This window comes from Mangifera indica, chromosome 2 (genome assembly GCF_011075055.1).
Source record: "Mangifera indica cultivar Alphonso chromosome 2, CATAS_Mindica_2.1, whole genome shotgun sequence".
Taxonomy (NCBI): domain Eukaryota; kingdom Viridiplantae; phylum Streptophyta; class Magnoliopsida; order Sapindales; family Anacardiaceae; genus Mangifera; species Mangifera indica.
In genome coordinates, this window is record NC_058138.1 from 2,257,698 (window position 1) to 2,278,822 (window position 21,125).

At 37.0% G+C, this 21,125-nt stretch overlaps 1 protein-coding gene and 1 pseudogene across 1 annotated transcript; both read left to right on the forward strand.

Annotated features, from left to right (window-relative positions):
- Positions 1–259: 259 nt before the first annotated feature.
- Positions 260–4,073, forward strand: LOC123201839 (disease resistance protein SUMM2-like). The gene is made up of 2 exons (XM_044617406.1): positions 260–3,637; positions 4,008–4,073. Exons 1-2 carry the CDS (start codon positions 260–262, stop codon positions 4,071–4,073), a joined length of 3,444 nt encoding a protein of 1,147 aa, XP_044473341.1.
- An 884-nt stretch (positions 4,074–4,957) lies between these two features.
- On the forward strand, positions 4,958–18,820 carry LOC123201848 (annotated as a pseudogene).
- Positions 18,821–21,125: the final 2,305 nt, after the last annotated feature.

Consider the following 21,125-nt stretch of genomic DNA (forward strand, 5'->3'; position numbering starts at 1 on the left):
ATATATGAAATCCAAAATACCACAAGGAACTTGGGAAATTGTTGAAAAGTGCTCTGTTTTCCTCTGTTTTGTAGAATAGTTGAAAAGATTCTTAAACAACTTTGAAAAGAATGGAACCCAGAAGCCTTGAGACAGAAGGAAAAGGATGGAAGCATTATAAGATAAGAATTACACACCATTCTCTTCTCTTTTCTACATTCTATCCATCATTATTCATCCTCAATCTCTCAACAATCAGAAACACTCAAAAATTTACATCATGGAAATTGTTACTGCACCTGTGAGTTCCATTTCTGAGATTATTTTCAACCGTTTCCTTGATGCAGCAGGCCATCAGATTGGTTACCTGCTCAACTACAATGACAACATCAAAGCATTACAAAAGCAAGCTCACGAACTCAAGGCTACAAGAGACAGCATACAAGTTATAATTGATGCTGCTGTAAGAAACAGAGAAATTATCTTACCTAATGTCCAAAGCTGGATATCAGAGGTTGATAATGTCTTTGCAGAAGCACAAAAGTTATTGGAAGATGAAGGCAATGCGAACAAGATGTGCTTCAGAGGGTGGTGCATCAATCTCAGATTGTGCTACCGGTTCAGCAAGCAGGCAAAGCAGAAGACAGCAGTGATCACTCAGCTCCAAGAACATGGAAAATTCCAAACTCTATCTCAGCCTGCTCCTCCTCCTGCGGGCATTATCTCTCCAACTGTGGGATTTTCTGGAATTTTCAAATCCAGAGAATCAATCAAGAATGAAATTATGGAGGCCTTGAAAGATGACAAGGTCAGCATAATTGGAATATGTGGGATGGGGGGTGTGGGTAAGACCACACTAGTGAAACAAGTCGGCATACTAGCCAAAGAGCAAAAGTTGTTTGATTCAATAGTTATGGTGGTTGTGTCCCAAACCCCAAATATCATGAATATTCAAAGAGAAATTGCTCACTTGCTGGATCTGAAATCATTATCTGATTGTCCTGAATCAGCAAGAGCAAGTTCTCTATGGGAGAGAATTAAGGAGGAAAAACGAATCCTCATAATATTGGATGATATTTGGAGAAGAATTCAATTGGAGGAGATTGGCATTCCTTTTGGGAAGGACCATGGAGGTTGTAAGATCATGCTTACCTCTCGAAGGAAAAAAGTATGCGATCAAATGGATTGTGACAAGGCATTTATTGTTGGAACTTTGACAAAACAGGAGTCATGGGCGCTATTCAAGGAGCTTGTTGGCATGGATGTTGAAAATTCTAATCTGAGCTCAATCGCAAGAGAAGTAACCGCTGAATGTGATGGTCTACCGATTGCAATTGTGACTTTAGCCAGGGCACTGAAGAACAGGGGCATGTATGTGTGGCGTGATGCTTTGCAACAACTTAAAAGGTCAACATCAACAAATGTTGAAGGAATGCATAAAAATGTAATTTCATCCTTGGAGTGGAGTTACAATTTTCTGGAAAGTGAGGAAAAATCTGTCTTCTTATTTTGCTCTGTGTTTCCTGAAGATTTCATAATTCCTGTCGAAGTCTTAGTGAGATACGGAACAGGATTGAGATGGTTCAAAGGCTTGGGGACAATTGATGATATTAGAGTCAGAACACATGCTATTGTAAGTAACCTTATCTCTTCTTTTTTATTGATTGGGGAAGAATATGGTGAGAAATCTGTCAAAATGCATGATGTAGTTCATGATGTTGCACATATCATAGCACCCAAACACAACCATACATTCTTAGTGAAAGCTGGTATTAGTCTGAATGAGTGGCCAGAAAGAGATACATTTGAAGATCTTATGTGTATTTCATTGATGTTAAATGATATTAAAGAGGTATCAGATGGGATAGAATGCCCAAAGTTGGAATCGTTGCTACTGCAACAAAATTCCAAATTGGTTGTCCCGAACAATTTCTTTCAAGGCATGAAACATCTTGGAGTTCTAGATTTAAGTAAAACTCAATTATTGTCATTGCCTGAGTCACTTTCCTTTCTTGTAAACCTTAGAACTTTGTATCTTAATGGTTGCAAATTGGGTGACTTATCTATAATTGGAGATCTAAGCAAACTAAAAATTCTTAGCCTTTGTGGTTCTAACGTTAGGGAGATCCCTATATCGTTTAACCAATTAACTCATCTGAGACTATTAGATTTGAACTATTGTCATGAGTTGACACGAATACCACCTGGTGTCATATCCTCTCTTTGTAAATTAGAGGAGTTGTACATTTTGGAAAGTTTTAGACTTTGGGATTTAGAAGGAGATGGAGGAGATTCAAGAAGCAATGCGAAGCTTGCTGAGTTACAATCCTTGTCTAGATTAACTAGTTTGCAAATTATTATCCCCAACCTGAATTTCTTAGTTGATAATGATGTGCCATTCAAAAACTTATCAAGCTTTACAATAATAATAGGTGCTGATCATTTTATTTCAAGGGAGTATTCACGAAATTTGATGATCTCATATAATAATGACATTATCATTTCAACATTACTTGATTGTTTGAAGAATTTGGTAATTGAAAGAACAGAGTATCTACATATTAAAGGTTTGGACAACATCTTTCATGATCTGGTAAATAGAGTGCTGAATGAACTGAAGTGTTTAGCAGTGTTTGATCAGAAGGTAACATTTCTTGTAAATATTTTGGAATGTTCATCAGATTTAAGTTTCCACAACTTAGAGTTTCTACTAATCATTGGCAATCCCAACTTGGTTGAAATATGTCATGGTGAACCCTCAATCCAGTCCTTCAATAAGCTCAAAAATTTGACTGTTAATTGGTGCGATAGGTTGTTGAATATTGTTCCAAGTAATTTGTTTTGGAACTTTCAAAGTCTTGAATATTTGAGTGTATCTCAGTGTAATTCAGTGGTATATATATTTGATTGTAAAGAGGTTAAGGTGGTAGATGGAGAAACAAAGATGCTCTCGTCATTAAAGAATCTAAAATTGTATGATCTAGCAAATATGACACATATATGGATGGGTGATACTCAATTCATAAACCTATGCAACTTGAAGAAATTAAGTTTGTTTACGTGCCCAAAGTTAACTAAGTTGTTTTCAGGAGCTTTATTGCAAAGTCTTGTTTCTTTGGAAGATATGAGGATAGAATATTGTGGTAGTTTAGAGGAGATTTTCATAATGAAAGAAGAAGGGGAATTAATACCACCAAAGAAAGATCTCACCACAACCTTATCAAGTTTGGGAAACTTATGTTCAATTTATATAACTCATTGCTCCAAATTGAAAAAACTATTCACTCCCTCCATAGTCAAAAGCCTGGTAAAGCTTAGAAGACTTACAATAGCTGGATGCTCAACATTAGAAGAAATAATCACAAATGAGGAAGCATCATCATCATCATCAATAGAGAAGATTGTGTTTCCTAGTTTGTTTGATTTGTTCCTTGACAGACTGAACAACCTTGGATGTTTTAGCTCAGGTTCATATTCAATCGAATTCCCAGTTTTGGAGTCAGTTCATATCAGTAAATGTCCAAGTATGAAGATCTTTGGTTATGGAGAACAACTAACACCAAAGCTCAACAAAGTTACGACATATATTCCCACTTATAAAGAACTATGGATGGGCAACCTTAACTCTAAAATCCAACAATTGTTCAAAGAACAACAGGTATGTGAAGTAATTAATTGTTAATTGTAAACAATTGTAAATATTTTTAATAAATTGCATTTGAAAATTAATAATTTAGACATGATAATAGATATGGTTATTTTGTTAGAGAAATAATAAATAATGGAAAAATGTGAATTGTTTTGCAGGAGAAAATTAGAAGACAACAAGAGGTATGAATGATTTATGTTTCACTAAATCAATTAACAAATTATTATTCTTGTTTGGGTAGTCTCTAGTCATATCATATTTTTATGAATTATCAATACTAAACACAGGCGGGTAATTTCAGTGAGGAGACACGTGTCATACGCTGGTTTGAAATATGTCCTTATTATGCTGGCATACAAGTGTTCAATATTTGAAACAGCTCTCATTAGATGTTTCTCTTTTGTTTGAATCACAGAAGACAGTGATGAAGCTGGAGACGAAGTAGAAGAAGCAGAAGAAGAGGAAGGATGAAAATACAGCAACTCAGACTTGATTCTGCAATGCATACTGGTGTGAACCACGTTCATCAAATTTTTATAATAATTACAATGAAATTAAACATTCATTTAATATTGATTAATGAACTTCAAAGAGGAAATTTACTCTCTACTAAATCAAACTTGGTTATAGTTTTGTCATAATTATTATTGACAACTGAAGTTTGTTAATGCTTTGTAGAACAAGACTGGCATCCGGAGCAGAGATTATAACTGGAAAAGCGCAAAATGGGAATTGTGTTTAACCTTCATTTCGTAGCAATGCAATAGCCTTGGATGTTTACATAAGAATTCAATTCAATTGTAAATATTTATAATATTTGAACAGGATGTAAAATGCCTTTTTCTTTCTTCAGTGGCTTGATGCCCCCTTGCCATAATGACAATATAGTTTGTTTAGACTCATAATAGAAAATTGTAACAGAAAATGCAGGGGAATACAGAGCATGGATTTTTAGCAGAAAAAGAAGAGCAGACAAGCTGAGGAGGTTTTTGATATCATTTGCAATTTATATACTATTGAATTTTGATTTATTAAATTTTTACTGGGAATACCAACGATTAGAATCCTTACTGCAGGACTAATGATTATGCATTATCAATATCGCAAATAGGTGGGCAAATTCAGTGTGGCAAGGTGGCATGCCAATGAACACTTACCAGAGGAGAGACATTTCATAAGCTTATTTATTCTAGGTACTGAATTCCCTCACTCTCGCCGATATAGCTCTAATACGTATTTAATTTGTCATTCTGATACAATTCTATTGTTTTTGTAATAGAAAATTGAGGTAAAAGCAAGCTTGAAAACAGGTATCTATAAGAAATAATCATGAATGAGAAAGGAGAAAAGGCTGCTGCTTGCATCAACAGAGAAGATGGTATTCCTAGCTTAACCAAGATGAAACTTGCTTTGTTTCAGCCGAGGATCTTATCCGCGGCTCTCTATCTCTACAACTGGGTCAAGCATCCATACTATGAAGAGAATATTGAGGTGCTGCTACTGTTTTAGTATATTCTGTAATTTCTTGCCTGTGGTAAATCAATTTGTACATCATAAACCAAATCTGAGTGATAATAATATGTCAGGGAAGATGCTTACCTATCAAGGATGCTTGGTTCTATCATATGGTCCTGTTATCACTGAGAAGGTTACATCAAGTCTATGGCTTGACTTGATTCAGAAAGAGTTGGAGATATTCTCAAAGCCTGAGGAGGCGCATTTAATTACTAGATACTCTTCCTCCATATGGTTCTTTTGCAGCACAAAATCAGTACATGTATCCATTCCTGGGTTGTGGTCATTTGATGAGTTTTTCTCTCTGCAACCTTTGTTTGACTTCTATATGTGGAACTACATGTAATGACATTCTTTATTGCCCATGGAGTACCGGTCAGTCATGTTGAGAATGCTAGTCACCCTTACAAAGAGCAGACGGAGGAGTGCAGAAATTGGAAAGCCGATGTTTTAGCAACGATCATACTCTGGCATACAAGGTATGATTGTAAAACCCAATTTCATAAGTTTTAGCTTCCATCTTTTTTGTCCCCCCTTAATTATGAGCACTGTCACAACTGCTGTCCACCAACTTTCTTGATCTCAGATTTTTTTCCCTCTTTATTAGGTTGGGCACTATATTCTTTGGTTGGTTAATTCCTATGCTGATGAAGTTCTAGTTGAGCTTGGCCAAAAAGGTGTTATGAGTCTTCTGGCATTTCCAGTCAGGTACATGATTAGTTGCAAAAATAGCAATTTTGTATGTCGATATCAGCACTAAAATGGCTATCTACAGAGTTAAATTAATTGTTGTATTTACAATTGTAGCTTTGTGAGATTGCCATGGTGTACAAGGAGTTGGCTCTTGTGTCTGGCATTCAAAATCAGTGATGTGTACCTACCCTCAAATGCACATCTCCCTACATCATGGATCGGGCAGATGCAATACTAGCAGCCTTACCTTCAGCAACAGCTATGTCTTCCACAAGTGACGATGACAATAAATTTGTGAGATCTCGTTTGAGAATTTATGATGATGCCAATGTCTTGGGAAAGTGTGATAGTTTTCCCTTCCACGGCATTATTAGTTTTGGCTTTATTCAAAAGTAGTATTTTGAGCAGGGGATGATACAAAAAGTGAACAAGCTATCCACATAAACCAGGATTAGTGTAGCAAAGGCCTTGAGTGCTTTAAATATTTATACTTTTTGAACAATAATTGGATGTAAAATACTTTTTTCATCCTTCAGCGGCTTGATTCCTCCTTACCATAATCACAACATTCTTGGTTTAGATTGATATCAGAAAATTGTAATGGAAAATCCAGGGGAAAACAGAGCATGGAATTGCAGCTTGAGATGAGCATGCAGAATATCAGTCCATTGACATGCCACCGAAAATAAGGTTGGAGTGTTACATCTGAATCTTGGAGCCAGAGACAGTTCACGCTGTTCAGACATTTTTGTATAATTTATTTGCAGATCCGGTAATTCAGATTGTCCCTCCTTTCTTTGTTCTTAAAATTATTATCTCTTTTTATATTTGTACCTTTAAAGTGTTACTTTTACACCGATTTTCTTTTTTTCTTAATAAAGGACATCATACGCCTTCCCAGGTTATTTCAGTTTATTCAATGGCCCTTGGCAAATTTAATTTCTGTTCTACAGTTTGACATGTCCTGCTATTTGTGGCATTGTTTATGTTTGGGCCATGTTTGTCCATTGCATTTTATCTATTTTCTTCCTCTTTTTCTAAATTTTTACTTAGAAAATCTGTGCTCTATTTTTTTTTCATTTTTGTCCTTCAGTTTTGTCTGTAATATGGTGTATTGTAATTTGAAAAACTTGTTGCAGGCACATGCTCTTAGAATTGCCCTGGAAGCAAAGAACTTACCTGTCAACTTCTATATTGGAATGAGGTATTGTTACCCGTTTACAGAGGAGGTATGTAACATCCCTCCCTATTAGTACTACCCACCAAAGGAGAAATGTTACGAATTAATATTCGTAGCGTCTATTTTTTTTTCTTTTTTAAAAATACTTTAAAATAAACGCATCATTAAAAGTGTTTAGGAAGTATTCCAAGAAAACTAAAAATCTGAAAGCGAACAAAAGATGTATATACTCATATGAAAACTCATCTGAAAGTATCTGAAAATAGGGAGTAATCATATGTAACTGTACCATAATCTCAAAAGTCAAAAGTCCATAAGAACATGCTACTGTATGCATGTAATATAAACAAGAGATAACCTGCTCCAGCCGGATCTACCTACGCTGACCTGACCCTGCCTCGCAGCTACCCCGATCACTTGTACCTGCAATCAGGAAAGAAAAGGGAGTGAGTGATAAGAACACTCAGTAAGGGGAAAAATTAAGTAAACTATCCTTTTTTCCTGTTCTAACTCACTTTTGGGACTCAACCCCACATCCTAACCTCTATAAGAGATTGAGGGGGTAATTTAGTTCACTCTTTACTATTTGGGTCATACTTTGTCCTATCTGGTGTCTATTTAATACTTTCTGGAAGCTAACTATAGGGATTTGGCACTTTTTTTTTTTAAGCTCAAGCTCTTTTTCTTTCACTACACTATTTCTGACTCTGAATTAAGCTCTACTGCGAGCATGCTCTACTGCGAGCGGACCCTACTGGAGGTCTATGTCCTACTACGGACGTGTCCTACTGCGGACGTGCCCTACTGCGGGCGGTGTAGTGTAAAGTGCCCCCTCATAGTTTATAGCATACATACGGGTCTTATATTTTACTAAATTTGCTTCCATTTAATTTTATTCATAACTCACCAGACATTACTCTTGGGACGACCCCTAAATCTTGAGTCCCAAATTCTTTTTCTTATTTTTCTTTCTTTTTCTTTCCTTCTTTTCTTTCCTTTCCTTTCCTTTCTTTCCTTTCTTCTTCCTTTTCTTTCTTTCTTTCTTTCTTTCTTTCTTTCTTTCTTTCTTGCCCAGAATTGCGAAACACTGTTCACAGAACAGTCATTTAACAGGGCAACCTTCTTTTTCATACAATTTAACATCCCAAACGGTTTCTAATTCATACAAGCTATATATCGTTGAAAAGAGGATTCAAAGATCTTTCCAACAACCTATAATAGCATTCATAATTCAATAGATAAGGCGGTCAAAACGTGAGCTAAACTCAGTGATAAAATTACGAAATACTGTTCACAGAACAGACATTTAGCAGGGCAGCATACTTTTTATACAATTTACCAGCCCAAATGGTTTCTAATTCATACAAACTATATATCATTGAAAAGAGGATTCAAAGATATTTCCAACAAGCTATAATAGCACTCATAATTCATTCAATCAGGCAGTCAAAACAGCAGATAAATTCAGTGGCAAAAACTGCCTCCCCTGTTTTTCTTTAGTAAAACAGTCCTTTCGGTTTATACAATCTTTAACAGTCCAAATGATCTCTAATTCATACAAGCTATATATAATTGGAAAGAGGATTCAAATATCTTTCCAACAAGATATAATAGCACTCATAATTCATTCAATAAGGCAGCCAAAACATGGGACGAACTCAGTGGCAAAAACTGTAAATATTCTGTAACTTTCTGCCATGAACAAAATCACATACATAGACATCCCAAATGGCAAAACAACATTCCTCAACATCAAAATCAACATATATAATATAGATCTAAGGAACCAAAACCCTAAAATATATCACATATCAAGGAGGAAACCCCTTACCTTGCTTTAAGCCAAATCTTTGAAAGTTGGCTTCCTCCTCTTTGTTTTGCTTCCTTTATCACCAAGATCACTTTAAATCAATACCAAAACACTCTAACATATTCACATAACATGCATATAAACATAGATGAAAGAAGAAGGAAGGAGATCTTTGGTTACCAAAGCTTCCAAGTGCTTCCTTTTCTTTTCTCCTTATTTTATCTTCTAATATTCCTTCAACTTCTTCCTTTGGCTTCAAGAAAGTAAAGAAAAGAACATGAAAGGAGGCTGGCTGCTGGAGCTTTACGGGAGAAGAAGATGATAGAAAAAAAATGAGATGATATCCTTTGTTGACTTTACTCTCCCTTTATATATAAACCTTATCTCTTTCTTTTTTTTTTTTCTCTTTTCCCTTTTTGCCCTTTTTTGCATTTATATATATATATATATATATATTTATTTATGCATATATATATATATATAAAGCACACCCCTACATATATATATTAAAATGAGAAAAATCTCAAAACAGGGTCAAAAGACATAATTACCCCTGGAATATACCTGAGGGTATTACAACTCTTCCCCCCTCACAAAAATTCCGTCCTCGGAATTCACAAAAATAACTCTGGATGCTTCTCCTTCATGGTTTGCTCCATTTCCCAGGTAGCCTCCTCTGTCTTCTGGTTTGTCCATAAGACTTTTACTAAAGGAATCTGTCGGTTCCTTAGTTGTTTAATTCTTCTGTCAAGTACCTGAATCGGTTTTTCTTCATAACTAAGGTCTTCTGATAACTTAATATCTTCTGTATTCACAACCTGGGAATGATCACCAAGACATTTTCTTAACGATGAGACATGAAATACATCATGAATCCGGTCCATACTCGCTGGTAAGGCTAATCTGTAAGCCACTTTACCAACTCTATCAAGTATCTCATATGGACCAATAAATCTGGGAGCTAGCTTTCCCTTCTTTCCGAATCTCATCAAATGCTTAAATGGAGCAACCTTTACAAATACAAATTCACCTACATTGAATTCCAAGTCTCGACGTCGATGATCTGCATAGCTTTTCTGTCGATCCTGAGCCTGTTTTATTCTCTGCCTGATCAGTTGGACATCATCAATCATTTTCTGGGTCAATTCAAGCCCAAGGGATCGGGATAACACATCTCTCTCTCCTATCTCATCCCAGTGAAGAGGAGAACGACACCTCCTACCATATAATGCCTCATAAGGTGCCATCTGAATAGTCGTCTGATAGCTATTATTGTAAGCAAACTCCACCAAGGGCAACATTTCTACCCACGTAGCTTTATGATCCAAGCAACAAGCTCTCAACATGTCTTCCAAAATCTGATTAACCCTCTCCGTCTGACCATCTGTTTGAGGATGATAGGCTGTACTAAATGCCAAATTAGTACCCAAGGATCTTTGGAGACTCTTCCAGAAAGCTGATACAAATCTTGTATCACGATCAGATACTATGGTCCTGGGTACACCATGTAATCTAATAATCTCTCTAACATATAATCTCCCCAACTGATCTGTGTTAGTAATATCTTTGATGGACAGGAAATGAGCTGACTTGGTTAATCTATCAACAATCACCCAAATAGCATTACATCCATTCTGAGCTCTAGGGAGTCCACTAATGAAGTCCATGGAGATATGCTCCCATTTCCATTCTGGAATAGGTAGAGGCTGAAGTAACCCTGCAGGTCTCTGGTGTTCGGCCTTAATTTGCTGACAGGTGAGACATCTAGTAACAAACTCACCTATATCCTTTTTCATGCCTAACCACCAAAAATGCCTTTTTAAGTCCTGATACATCTTTACACCCCCAGGGTGGGCAGTGTAAAGAGAACTATGAGCTTCTGTAAGAATTCTCTGTCTCAATTCAGTTATCTGGGGAACATACACTCGATCTCTAAATTTGAGAATTTCATTCGATACTTGAAAATCTACCTCGAGACCTTTTTCCACTTTCTGAATTTTCTGTTGACACCATTCATCTTGTGTCTGAGCCTCTCGAATTTCATCTATGAGAGTAGGCTGAATCTCTAATCTGGCGAAGGCTCCAATCACGAGCTCAATCTGCTCTCGGTCCATCTCTCTCTGAATTTCTCTCTGGACCGTCAATTGTGATATCATCACGTTTCTACTGAGGGCGTCTGCAACCACATTAGCCTTGCCTGGATGGTATTTAATATCACAATCATAGTCTTTTACTAGCTCGAGCCATCGCCTCTGCCTCATATTTAATTCTTTCTTAGTGAAGAAATATCTGAGGCTCTTATGATCAGTATAAATATTACATTTTACCCCATACAAATAGTGTCTCCAGATTTTTAAAGCAAAAACCACCGCTGCTAACTCCAAATCATGAGTGGGGTATCGAGTTTCAAATTCTTTCAATTGTCTTGAGGCATATGCTATCACCTTGCCTCGCTGCATCAACACTGCTCCTAAACCACCGTGTGAGGCATCAGTGTATAAATCATACTCAACTCCCTCCTCTGGAAGTGCTAACACCGGAGCAGTAGTCAATCTTCTTTTCAATTCTTGGAAGCTTGTCTCACAGACATCTGACCACTGAAATGGCATTGCTTTCTTCGTGAGGGTTGTAAGAGGTTTAGCTAATCTGGCAAATCCTTCCACAAACCTCCGATAATACCCTGCCAAACCTAGGAAACTACGAACCTCTTTGACTGTCTTTGGTCTCTGCCATTCAACTATTGCCTCAATCTTACTGGGATCCACTGATATACCCTCTGCTGAAATCACATGCCCCAAAAAGGTAACTCTATCTAGCCAAAATTCACATTTTGAGAATTTGGCATATAGTTATTTCTCTCTCAATCTCTGGAGGGTAAATCTCAAGTGTTGTTCATGCTCCTCTCGACTACAAGAATATACTAAGATATCATCAATGAATACCACAATAAATTTATCCAGACAGTCGTGAAATACCCTGTTCATCAAATCCATAAATACTGCAGGGGCATTTGTCAATCCGAATGGTATCACTACAAACTCAAAATGGCCATACCTCGTTCGGAAAGCTGTCTTGGGTATATCCTTCTCTGTTACTCTCACCTGGTGATAACCAGATCTCAAATCTATCTTGGAGAAGACCACGGATCCCTTCAACTGATCAAATAGATCATCAATCCTGGGTAACGGGTACTTATTCTTAACTGTGGCTTTATTTAACTCTCTGTAATCAATGCACATTCTCATAGACCCGTCTTTCTTTTTCACAAATAGGATGGGAGCTCCCCAAGGAGAATGGCTCAGTCTGATAAAACCATGTTCTAATAACTCTTGAAGCTGCTTTTTCAATTCCTGTAACTCGGCAGGGGCCATTCGATAGGGTGCTCTTGAAATAGGTGCTGTGCCAGGTGCCAACTCTATGCTAAACTCAACCTCTCGCTTAGGAGCTAATCTCGGTAGCTCACTTGGAAACACATCTGGAAACTCACGTACCACTGGTGTTTCCTCAATAGTTGGGCCTGACTCAACCTTGCTCACTATATGAGCCAAATACCCTGTACACCCCTTTTTCAACATTTTACTAGCTTTTAACATACTGATCATTAAACTCCGGATATGACCCTCACCGAACTCGAATTGATCTCCAGAGTCTAGGTTAAATCTCACTTTCTTCTTTTTACAATCAATTTCAGCTCCGTATCTCCCCAAAAAGTCCATCCCTAAAATCATGTCAAAATCTGGCATTTCGAACACAATCAGGTCCACTAGTAACTGTCGACCCTGAATCATAATACTTTGTCCTAGTAGCATCATCTCACTAATGACTGACCCCCCATCAGGCAACTCAATCATAATCCTCTAGGCTATTCTAACAGGTTGTAACTTTAACCTCTCAAGCAAACTCTTGGCTATAAAACAATGAGTAGCCCCACAATCAATTAAAACATAAATAGGAGTATCAAGATAGAGAATCTGACCCGTGACTGCTGATGGGTTAGCCTCTGCTGGGCCCTGGGTGATCGTATAAACTCTGGTTGTGGCCCCTCCTATAGGCTGCTGCTGCTCTACTCTCACTGGGGCAGCTGTGCAGAAATGAGCAATATGTCCAGGCTGACGACATCTGAAACAAACTGCCTGACCTGTCAAACACTCTCCTCTGTGGTGCTTCCCACATTTCTGACAAGCTGGTATCTCAGGTACTCTTTGTTTCTTTCCACTCTTCCAGTTCTTTTTCATGCCTCTGAACTGGAGAGGTCGTTTACCTTTCCTGTCTCGCTCTGGAGGAGGGCCTCTCTGTACTGAAGCTGAACCACTACTCACCGGGGGAGCTGGCATGGTAGAAGGAGGTGTAACTTTTTGCCCTGTAGTCTGACCAAACCTCCTCCTAACAAAAACCTCTGCCCTCAAAGCTCTATCAAGGGCCTCTGCATAAGTTCTGGGTGGCTGCGCCCCGATCATAACGTCTCGAGCTATCTCTGGATCCAGCCCATACACAAACTTCTGCATACGCCCCATTTCTGTGCTAGCTATCTCAGGGGCATACTGGGACAATTGATTAAACTTTGTGGAATATTCTTTTACAGAGTCTGTCCCTTGCACTAGACTGATAAACTCCTGGGCCCTGATACAAGTAACATCGGCGCCTCTGTACTCTGCCTCGAATCGGTGCCTAAACTCTGTCCATGTCATTTCTGAGACATTGACCGTCTCCCTGACTAAGTTCCACCATATTCTTGCCCCTGACTTGAAAAGATAAGTGGCATATCTCACTCTTTCTTGGTCAGTCATGTCAAACAAGGCCATGGCACTCTCTACTGATTCCAACCACTCTTCAGCTGCTAATGGGTCTCTTGCACCATCAAATTTTTGAGGTTGGTGCATACTAGGGAGGTTAAAAATAGGATGCAACTGAGTCCTCACTGGGGCTGTTGTAGATGCTGAAGTAACCTCCCTCATATCATGCCCCTGGATTGGCGGCGTATGAGCCGTCTCACTTCCCTGTGTAGGAGCACCTTTGTGCTCTCTCATCATCTCTCTGAAAATCTCTCACACATCATGTGCACTGAGTGCCCCCTGGGGTACCTGAGGGGCTGCTCCTTCATTCTGGCCCCTCTGAGATGGATCTGCTGGTGTTTGACTCATAGGTCCTGAAAATGAACACATTAGTTTCATAAAACTCAGCAGGTATAAATGAAAACCTAACTTACAGTGATCGGCTGCGAGGGTGGTCAGCGTGGCTGAAGGGTATTTCATCTCTGTGTTACTTTGATTACTCCATTTTGTTTTAGAAAACATCTTTTGGGTTCCAAAATCATGCTCTGATACCAACTGTAACATCCCTCCCTATTAGTACTACCCACCGAAGGAGAAATGTTACGAATTAATATTCGTAGCGTCTATTTTTTTTTCTTTTTTAAAAATACTTTAAAATAAACGCATCATTAAAAGTGTTTAGGAAGTATTCCAAGAAAACTAAAAATCTGGAAGCGAACAAAAGATGTATATACTCATATGAAGACTCATCTGAAAGTATCTGAAAATAGGGAGTAATCATATGTAACTGTACCATAATCTCAAAAGTCAAAAGTCCATAAGAACATGCTACTGTATGCATGTAATATAAACCAGAGATAACCTGCTCCAGTCGGATCTACCTACGCTGACCTGACCCTGCCTCGCAGCTACCCCGATCACCTGTACCTGCAATCAGGAAAGAAAAGGGAGTGAGTGATAAGAACACTCAGTAAGGGGAAAAATTAAGTAAACTATCATTTTTTCCTGTTCTAACTCACTTTTGGGACTCAACCCCACATCCTAACCTCTATAAGAGATTGAGGGGGTAATTTAGTTCACTCTTTACTATTTGGGTCATACTTTGTCCCATCTGGTGTCTATTTAATACTTTTTGGAAGCTAACTATAGGGATTTGGCACTTTTTTTTTTTAAGCTCAAGCTCTTTTTCTTTCACTACACTATTTCTGACTCTGAATTAAGCTCTACTGCGAGCATGCTCTACTGCGAGCGGACCCTACTGGAGGTCTATGTCCTACTACGGACGTGTCCTACTGCGGACGTGCCCTACTGCGGGCGGTGTAGTGTAAAGTGCCCCCTCATAGTTTATAGCATACATACGGGTCTTATATTTTACTAAATTTGCTTCCATTTAATTTTATTCATAACTCACCAGACATTACTCTTGGGACGACCCCTAAATCTTGAGTCCCAAATTCTTTTTCTTATTTTTCTTTCTTTTTCTTTCCTTCTTTTCTTTCCTTTCCTTTCCTTTCTTTCCTTTCTTCTTCCTTTTCTTTCTTTCTTGCCCAGAATTGCGAAACACTGTTCACAGAACAGTCATTTAACAGGGCAACCTTCTTTTTCATACAATTTAACATCTCAAACGGTTTCTAATTCATACAAGCTATATATCATTGAAAAGAGGATTCACAGATCTTTCCAACGACCTATAATAGCACTCATAATTCAATAGATAAGGCGGTCAAAACGTGAGCTAAACTCAGTGATAAAATTACGAAATACTGTTCACAGAACAGACATTTAGCAGGGCAGCATACTTTTTATACAATTTACCAGCCCAAATGGTTTCTAATTCATACAAACTATATATCGTTGAAAAGAGGATTCAAAGATCTTTCCAACAAGCTATAATAGCACTCATAATTCATTCAATCAGGCAGTCAAAACAGCAGATAAATTCAGTGGCAAAAACTGCCTCCCCTGTTTTTCTTTAGTAAAACAGTCCTTTCGGTTTATACAATCTTTAACAGTCCAAATGATCTCTAATTCATACAAGCTATATATCATTGGAAAGAGGATTCAAATATCTTTCCAACAAGATATAATAGCACTCATAAGTCATTCAATAAGACAGCCAAAACATGGGACGAACTCAGTGGCAAAAACTGTAAATATTCTGTAACTTTCTGCCATGAACAAAATCACATACATAGACATCCCAAATGGCAAAACAACATTCCTCAACATCAAAATCAACATATATAATATAGATCTAAGGAACCAAAACCCTAAAACATATCACATATCAAGGAGGAAACCCCTTACCTTGCTTTAAGCCAAATCTTTGAAAGTTGGCTTCCTCCTCTTTGTTTTGCTTCCTTTATCACCAAGATCACTTTAAATCAATACCAAAACACTCTAACATATTCACATAACATGCATATAAACATAGATGAAAGAAGAAGGAAGGAGATCTTTGGTTACCAAAGCTTCCAAGTGCTTCCTTTTCTTTTCTCCTTATTTTATCTTCTAATATTCCTTCAACTTCTTCCTTTGGCTTCAAGAAAGCAAAGAAAAGAACATGAAAGGAGGCTGGCTGCTGGAGCTTTACGGGAGAAGAAGATGATAGAAAAAAAATGAGATGATATCCTTTGTTGACTTTACTCTCCCTTTATATATAAACCTTATCTCTTTCTTTTTTTTTTTTCTCTTTTCCCTTTTTGCCCTTTTTTGCATTTATATATATATATATATATTTATTTATGCATATATATATATATATATATAAAGCACACCCCTACATATATATATTAAAATGAGAAAAATCTCAAAACAGGGTCAAAAGACATAATTACCCCTGGAATATACCTGAGGGTATTACAAGGTAGGTTTTAGTCTTCTCACCTTTTTTCCTCTCATTGAACTGTCATGTGGTTTATGAGCTTGTATCCTTTTGTTTCGTTAAATGTGATTTCATGGATCAGTTTTTAAACTCTTTTGAAAATAATTGAAAAACAGAAAAAACAAAGACAAAGCAAGAGATAGGTTGCCCTTTTTTTCTATTTCTAAGCTTCTTTCTAGTGTTCAATTGCATTATTTTAGGACAACAAGTTTTAACTACTGCTTTATGATAAGAATGGCCCCTTTCTATCTTAAAATTGTCAGTGTCCTGATAGTTCAAAATTTCGCTACATTTGGCAGATTAAGAGAGACAAAATTACAAAGCTCGTTGTGTAGCCACTTTATCTGCAGTTCTCTATCTCTACAATTGGGTTAAGCATCCTTGTTCTTGAGAAAATATTTAGGTACTGCTTCCATTTTAGAATATTCTCCAATTTCTTGCCTGTGGTAAATCAATTTGTATATCATGAACCATTTCTGAGTGAGAATAATATGTCAGGGAAGATGCATACCTATCTTAGATGCCTGTTTCTATCATAAGGTCCTGGTATCACCGAGAAGGTTACATCAAGTCTGTGGCTGACTTGATTCAGAAAGAGTTGCGGAAATTCTTAAATCCTGAGGAGGTGAACTTACTTAGTAGATACTCCTTTTCTATATGGATCTTTTACAGAACAAAACCAGTATATGTAATAAAATTTGGCTTGCTTAGGTTGGGGTCATTTGATGTAATAAGCTCTGTACACCTTTTTCGACTTCTGTATGTGAAACTACAGGTAATGATCTTCTTTAGTGCCCATGGAGTACCAGTTAGTTTTGTCGAGAATGCTGGCGATATTTACAGAGACCAGATGGAGGAGTGTATCTACCTAACTGTGCAGAACCTGAAAGGGTGAGGAGTTGCAATGATCATACTCTGGTATACCAGGTTTTACTTTAAAAGAAATCCAACTGTGTTAAGTTTTAGCTTCCTACTTTCTTGTCTTCCCTAGATTATGAGCACTCTTATCATTAGGTTGGGTACTAAACTGTTTGGTTAGTTATTCTTTGGTTTTTCATCCCTTTCCCCTTCTTTTGTTTCGTTAGAGTCTAGTAGGGCTGATACAATGGCTGAAGCCCTACACTGATGAAGTTCTTGATGAGCTCAGCCAAAAAGGAGTTATGAGTCCTCTGGCTGTTCCAGTCAGGAGCATGACTAGTTACAAATTTAGCATTTTCGTGTGTCAATATGAGCACTAAAATGGCTATCTACAGAGTTAAATTAATTGTTGTGTTTACAAATGCAGCCTTGTGAGTCAGCAGGTATAAACACTGGGAGAGATTGGTATGGAGTGACGGAAGTTGGCTCCTGAATCTGGCATTCAAAACTGGGGACATGTACCCGCCCTGAACTGCACACATGGTCTGGCAGATGCTGCACTAGAAGCCTTACCTTCAGCAATTGCTATATCTTCCTCAAGGGACAACTCCAATGAAGACAACAATGGCTTTGTGAGATCTCATTTGAGAATTCATGACGATGCCACTGTCTTGAGATAGTGTGATAATTTGACCAATCATTTGTGTTGAGAATGTTGGTGATCCATGCAAAGACCAGATGGAATGCATGGAATGCAGAAATTGGAAAGCTGATGATTTGTCAACGATCATATTTTGGCATACCAGGTTTGATTGTGAAACCCAATTTCATATGTTTTAGTTTGCATCTTTCTTGTCCGCCCTTAATTATGAGTATTGTCACAACTGCTTTCTACCGACTTTCTTGATCTCATATTTTTTGTTCATCTTCATTAGGTTGGGCACTCTAATGTTTGGTTGCTTAATTCCTGCACTGATGAAGCTCTCCTTGGGCTAGGCCAAAATGTTGTCATGAGTCTTCTGGCATTTTCAGTCTGGTACATGACTTGTTACAAAAATATCAATTTTGCGTGTTGATATGAGCACTAAAATGGCAATATACAGAGTTAAATTAATTGTAGTATGTACAACGGCAGCTCTGTGAGTGAATGCATAGAAGCCCTTGAAGGGATTTACATGGAGCACAGGGAGTTAGCTCTTGAATGTGGCAATCAAAAGTGGGGATGTTTTCCTGCCCTCAACTGCATGTGTTCTGTCATCACAGATCTAGCAGATGCGATACTAGAAGTATTGCCTTCAGCAACCGCTATATCTTCCTCAAGGAACATCTCCAATGAAGACAACAGTGACTTTGTGAGACATGATATCAAAATGTTCTTCAGTTCTATCTTAGCATTCATTTCATTGTTGTCGCCAAAAATGATACTTGCATTCAAGAATAATGTTTTTTGAAAGCGATTAAGAGTAGTATCATACAATATTTTCAAAAAATGTTGAAGAACAGCTGAGTTTCATATGAACTGATGATTTCAGCATATAAAGTTTCAAACGTGGTTATGTAGCTTGATCAAAATAGCAACGACATAGGACTTGAGATAGAGATGGTCAAGCCCAAAGCCCTTAGGGTAGCGGCAAACAGCTTAATTAGATCTATCTCAAGCCATGCATACCTCAGAATTTGTGTCTGGTGTTGAGGTGTTAAGCTGTGAACGACAGGATTTTGGTGATGGTGGTTTGTGTTACGATCCCAAGCGTAAAGTATAGGACTCAAATCCCCTATTGAAATAGATAAATTTCTAGTATGAGATTTATATAGTTTTGAGTTTTTTAATCTCAATAGTTAGTTTTAAGTGTATTGCTTTCAAAGTTCGTACCAATTTGCTATTGCAATGATAGGAATGGGTTATGATAGTTTACTTTGCTTCCAATGGTTCCGTGGACATGCATTTGTCTGGTAATTTCTATTTTGTTTTGCAACTAAAATTATCTTACATTGGGTCGCTGTTTTTCTCAAACTTTGATGCCTATTTAGGGGTGTTTTTGAAAAGAAATCTTATCATGCATCCAAAATGATATGGCATAATGTTGTACCCAATGGTATGTTCAATATCTTTTGCAATTCATATTGTGTATTGAATTTAGATCTATTATCATTTTTGCAAGATATCCCGACTATATATTCCAATTAGGGTTGTAAATGAATTAAGTCACAAGTAACCTAATTATTGTCGAGCTAAACTTGAGCTCACTAACTCTCAGTTAAACTCTTAAAAATTTGAAATTTTGGACTTACACTCTTCAAATATTACATTTAAACTTTTAATAAAAGGGTAATTGATAAATTTATAACTTATGAGATTTAACTAGCATTTTCTATCTAGAGCTAGAGCCGACATGTCCTATCTCAAGCTCGAGCCTCCCTAAAACCCAATCGAGCATTAAAATAACTTGAGTGAATCTAACTTGAATATCTATTGCGTTAGATACTCCTTTATTTTTATTTGTTTGACCAAGGTGGAATATTCTAATATTTAATACATAAGACGATCCATTTAAACTTAGATATGATTTATTTGGTCAATATGAAATAGGGTTTAGCTTTTCTTATATTGTTCATAGATCCATTTAAGTTTTGACAAAAGGGTTTAACTTCTTTTAACTCAACCAATTATATTCAAACGGATTTTAGATTAATGCTTATTAGGTCCTTACATCTTTGATACTTCGCTAGAAATACAAATTCTTCGACATTTATTAATTGCAAACTTCTTAATATTGTCCTAATAGAAATACATTATACTAAGAATAATAATATAATTCTACAAAGATTAAATAGGTATTTCCTAATCTGAATTGTAATCTTTATTAGCTTATAAATACAAGATTTTGAGGATGAAGTTAGCTCACTGAAGGAGAAATTTGTGAGATCATCATAGAGCTTGTCTTTGGAAATCTTTCATGATATCAGTTTTGGAAGGCATCATATTGTTTGACCTAGTCCTTTTCTAGGTATTGGGATATTAATATTCCTTTTGAGTCTCATATATTTAGACTTGACAATGGGGTTGTCTCAAGGCTAAAAAATCCTGACCTGAGAGGTATAATTGTAAAAATATGGGTTATGCGTCAGGGTCTGTGAGGAAGGCCTATGGGCCTGCAAACATAAAATGAAAAAATTAGTTTTTGATTTACTGGTCCATCAAAATATCCACATAAACACAACCCGACGGCTAAGGTCGATTTATCAAACTAGAGACACCTGACCCATTGTCACATTATACTAAATAAAATAAAATAAAATTTACATTAGCTATGGTGATATTACCTTCCTAAATATAAATTTGTGAATCCAATTTTAGAACCAAAAAAATTAACAAAAAAACAAAAAAAGTCAATTTAGAAGGCAAAAAAAACACAAAATGCAGGATTTTGTAAAGAACAGGCAAAAACAAATTTATAGAAATTAACAAATGAAAAATGGCAATCAAGATTTGAAAAAAAAATATCTCCATAGGATTCCTTATTTTAAAATTTTTAATAACATCCAATTAAAGCCAAGATCACAGAATAATCTCCCGTTTCTCTAAAATTCTTCACATAAATTTCATCGCTTGGAACATTTGTCTTTTAGCCAAGGAATTTTGCATAAGTTTGGAAACCAGGGCTGCTTTTGTCCTGATTTCTTTTGCTTTCGAAAAATTCCTGCAGTAATTATGGAAACAGAGTCTGTTTCCAGGGAGAGTGGTGTCCTGAAACTGGTGTATCCTGGAGTCTTCGTCCAGCTTT

Coding starts and splice junctions, on each gene's coding strand:
- LOC123201839 (XM_044617406.1), top strand. CDS start 260: ATGGAAATTGTTACTGCACCTGTGAGTTCCATTTCTGAGATTATTTTC. Junction 3,638..4,007: donor AATTGTTCAAAGAACAACAG/GTATGTGAAGTA, acceptor TATTTGAAACAG/CTCTCATTAGATGTTTCTCT.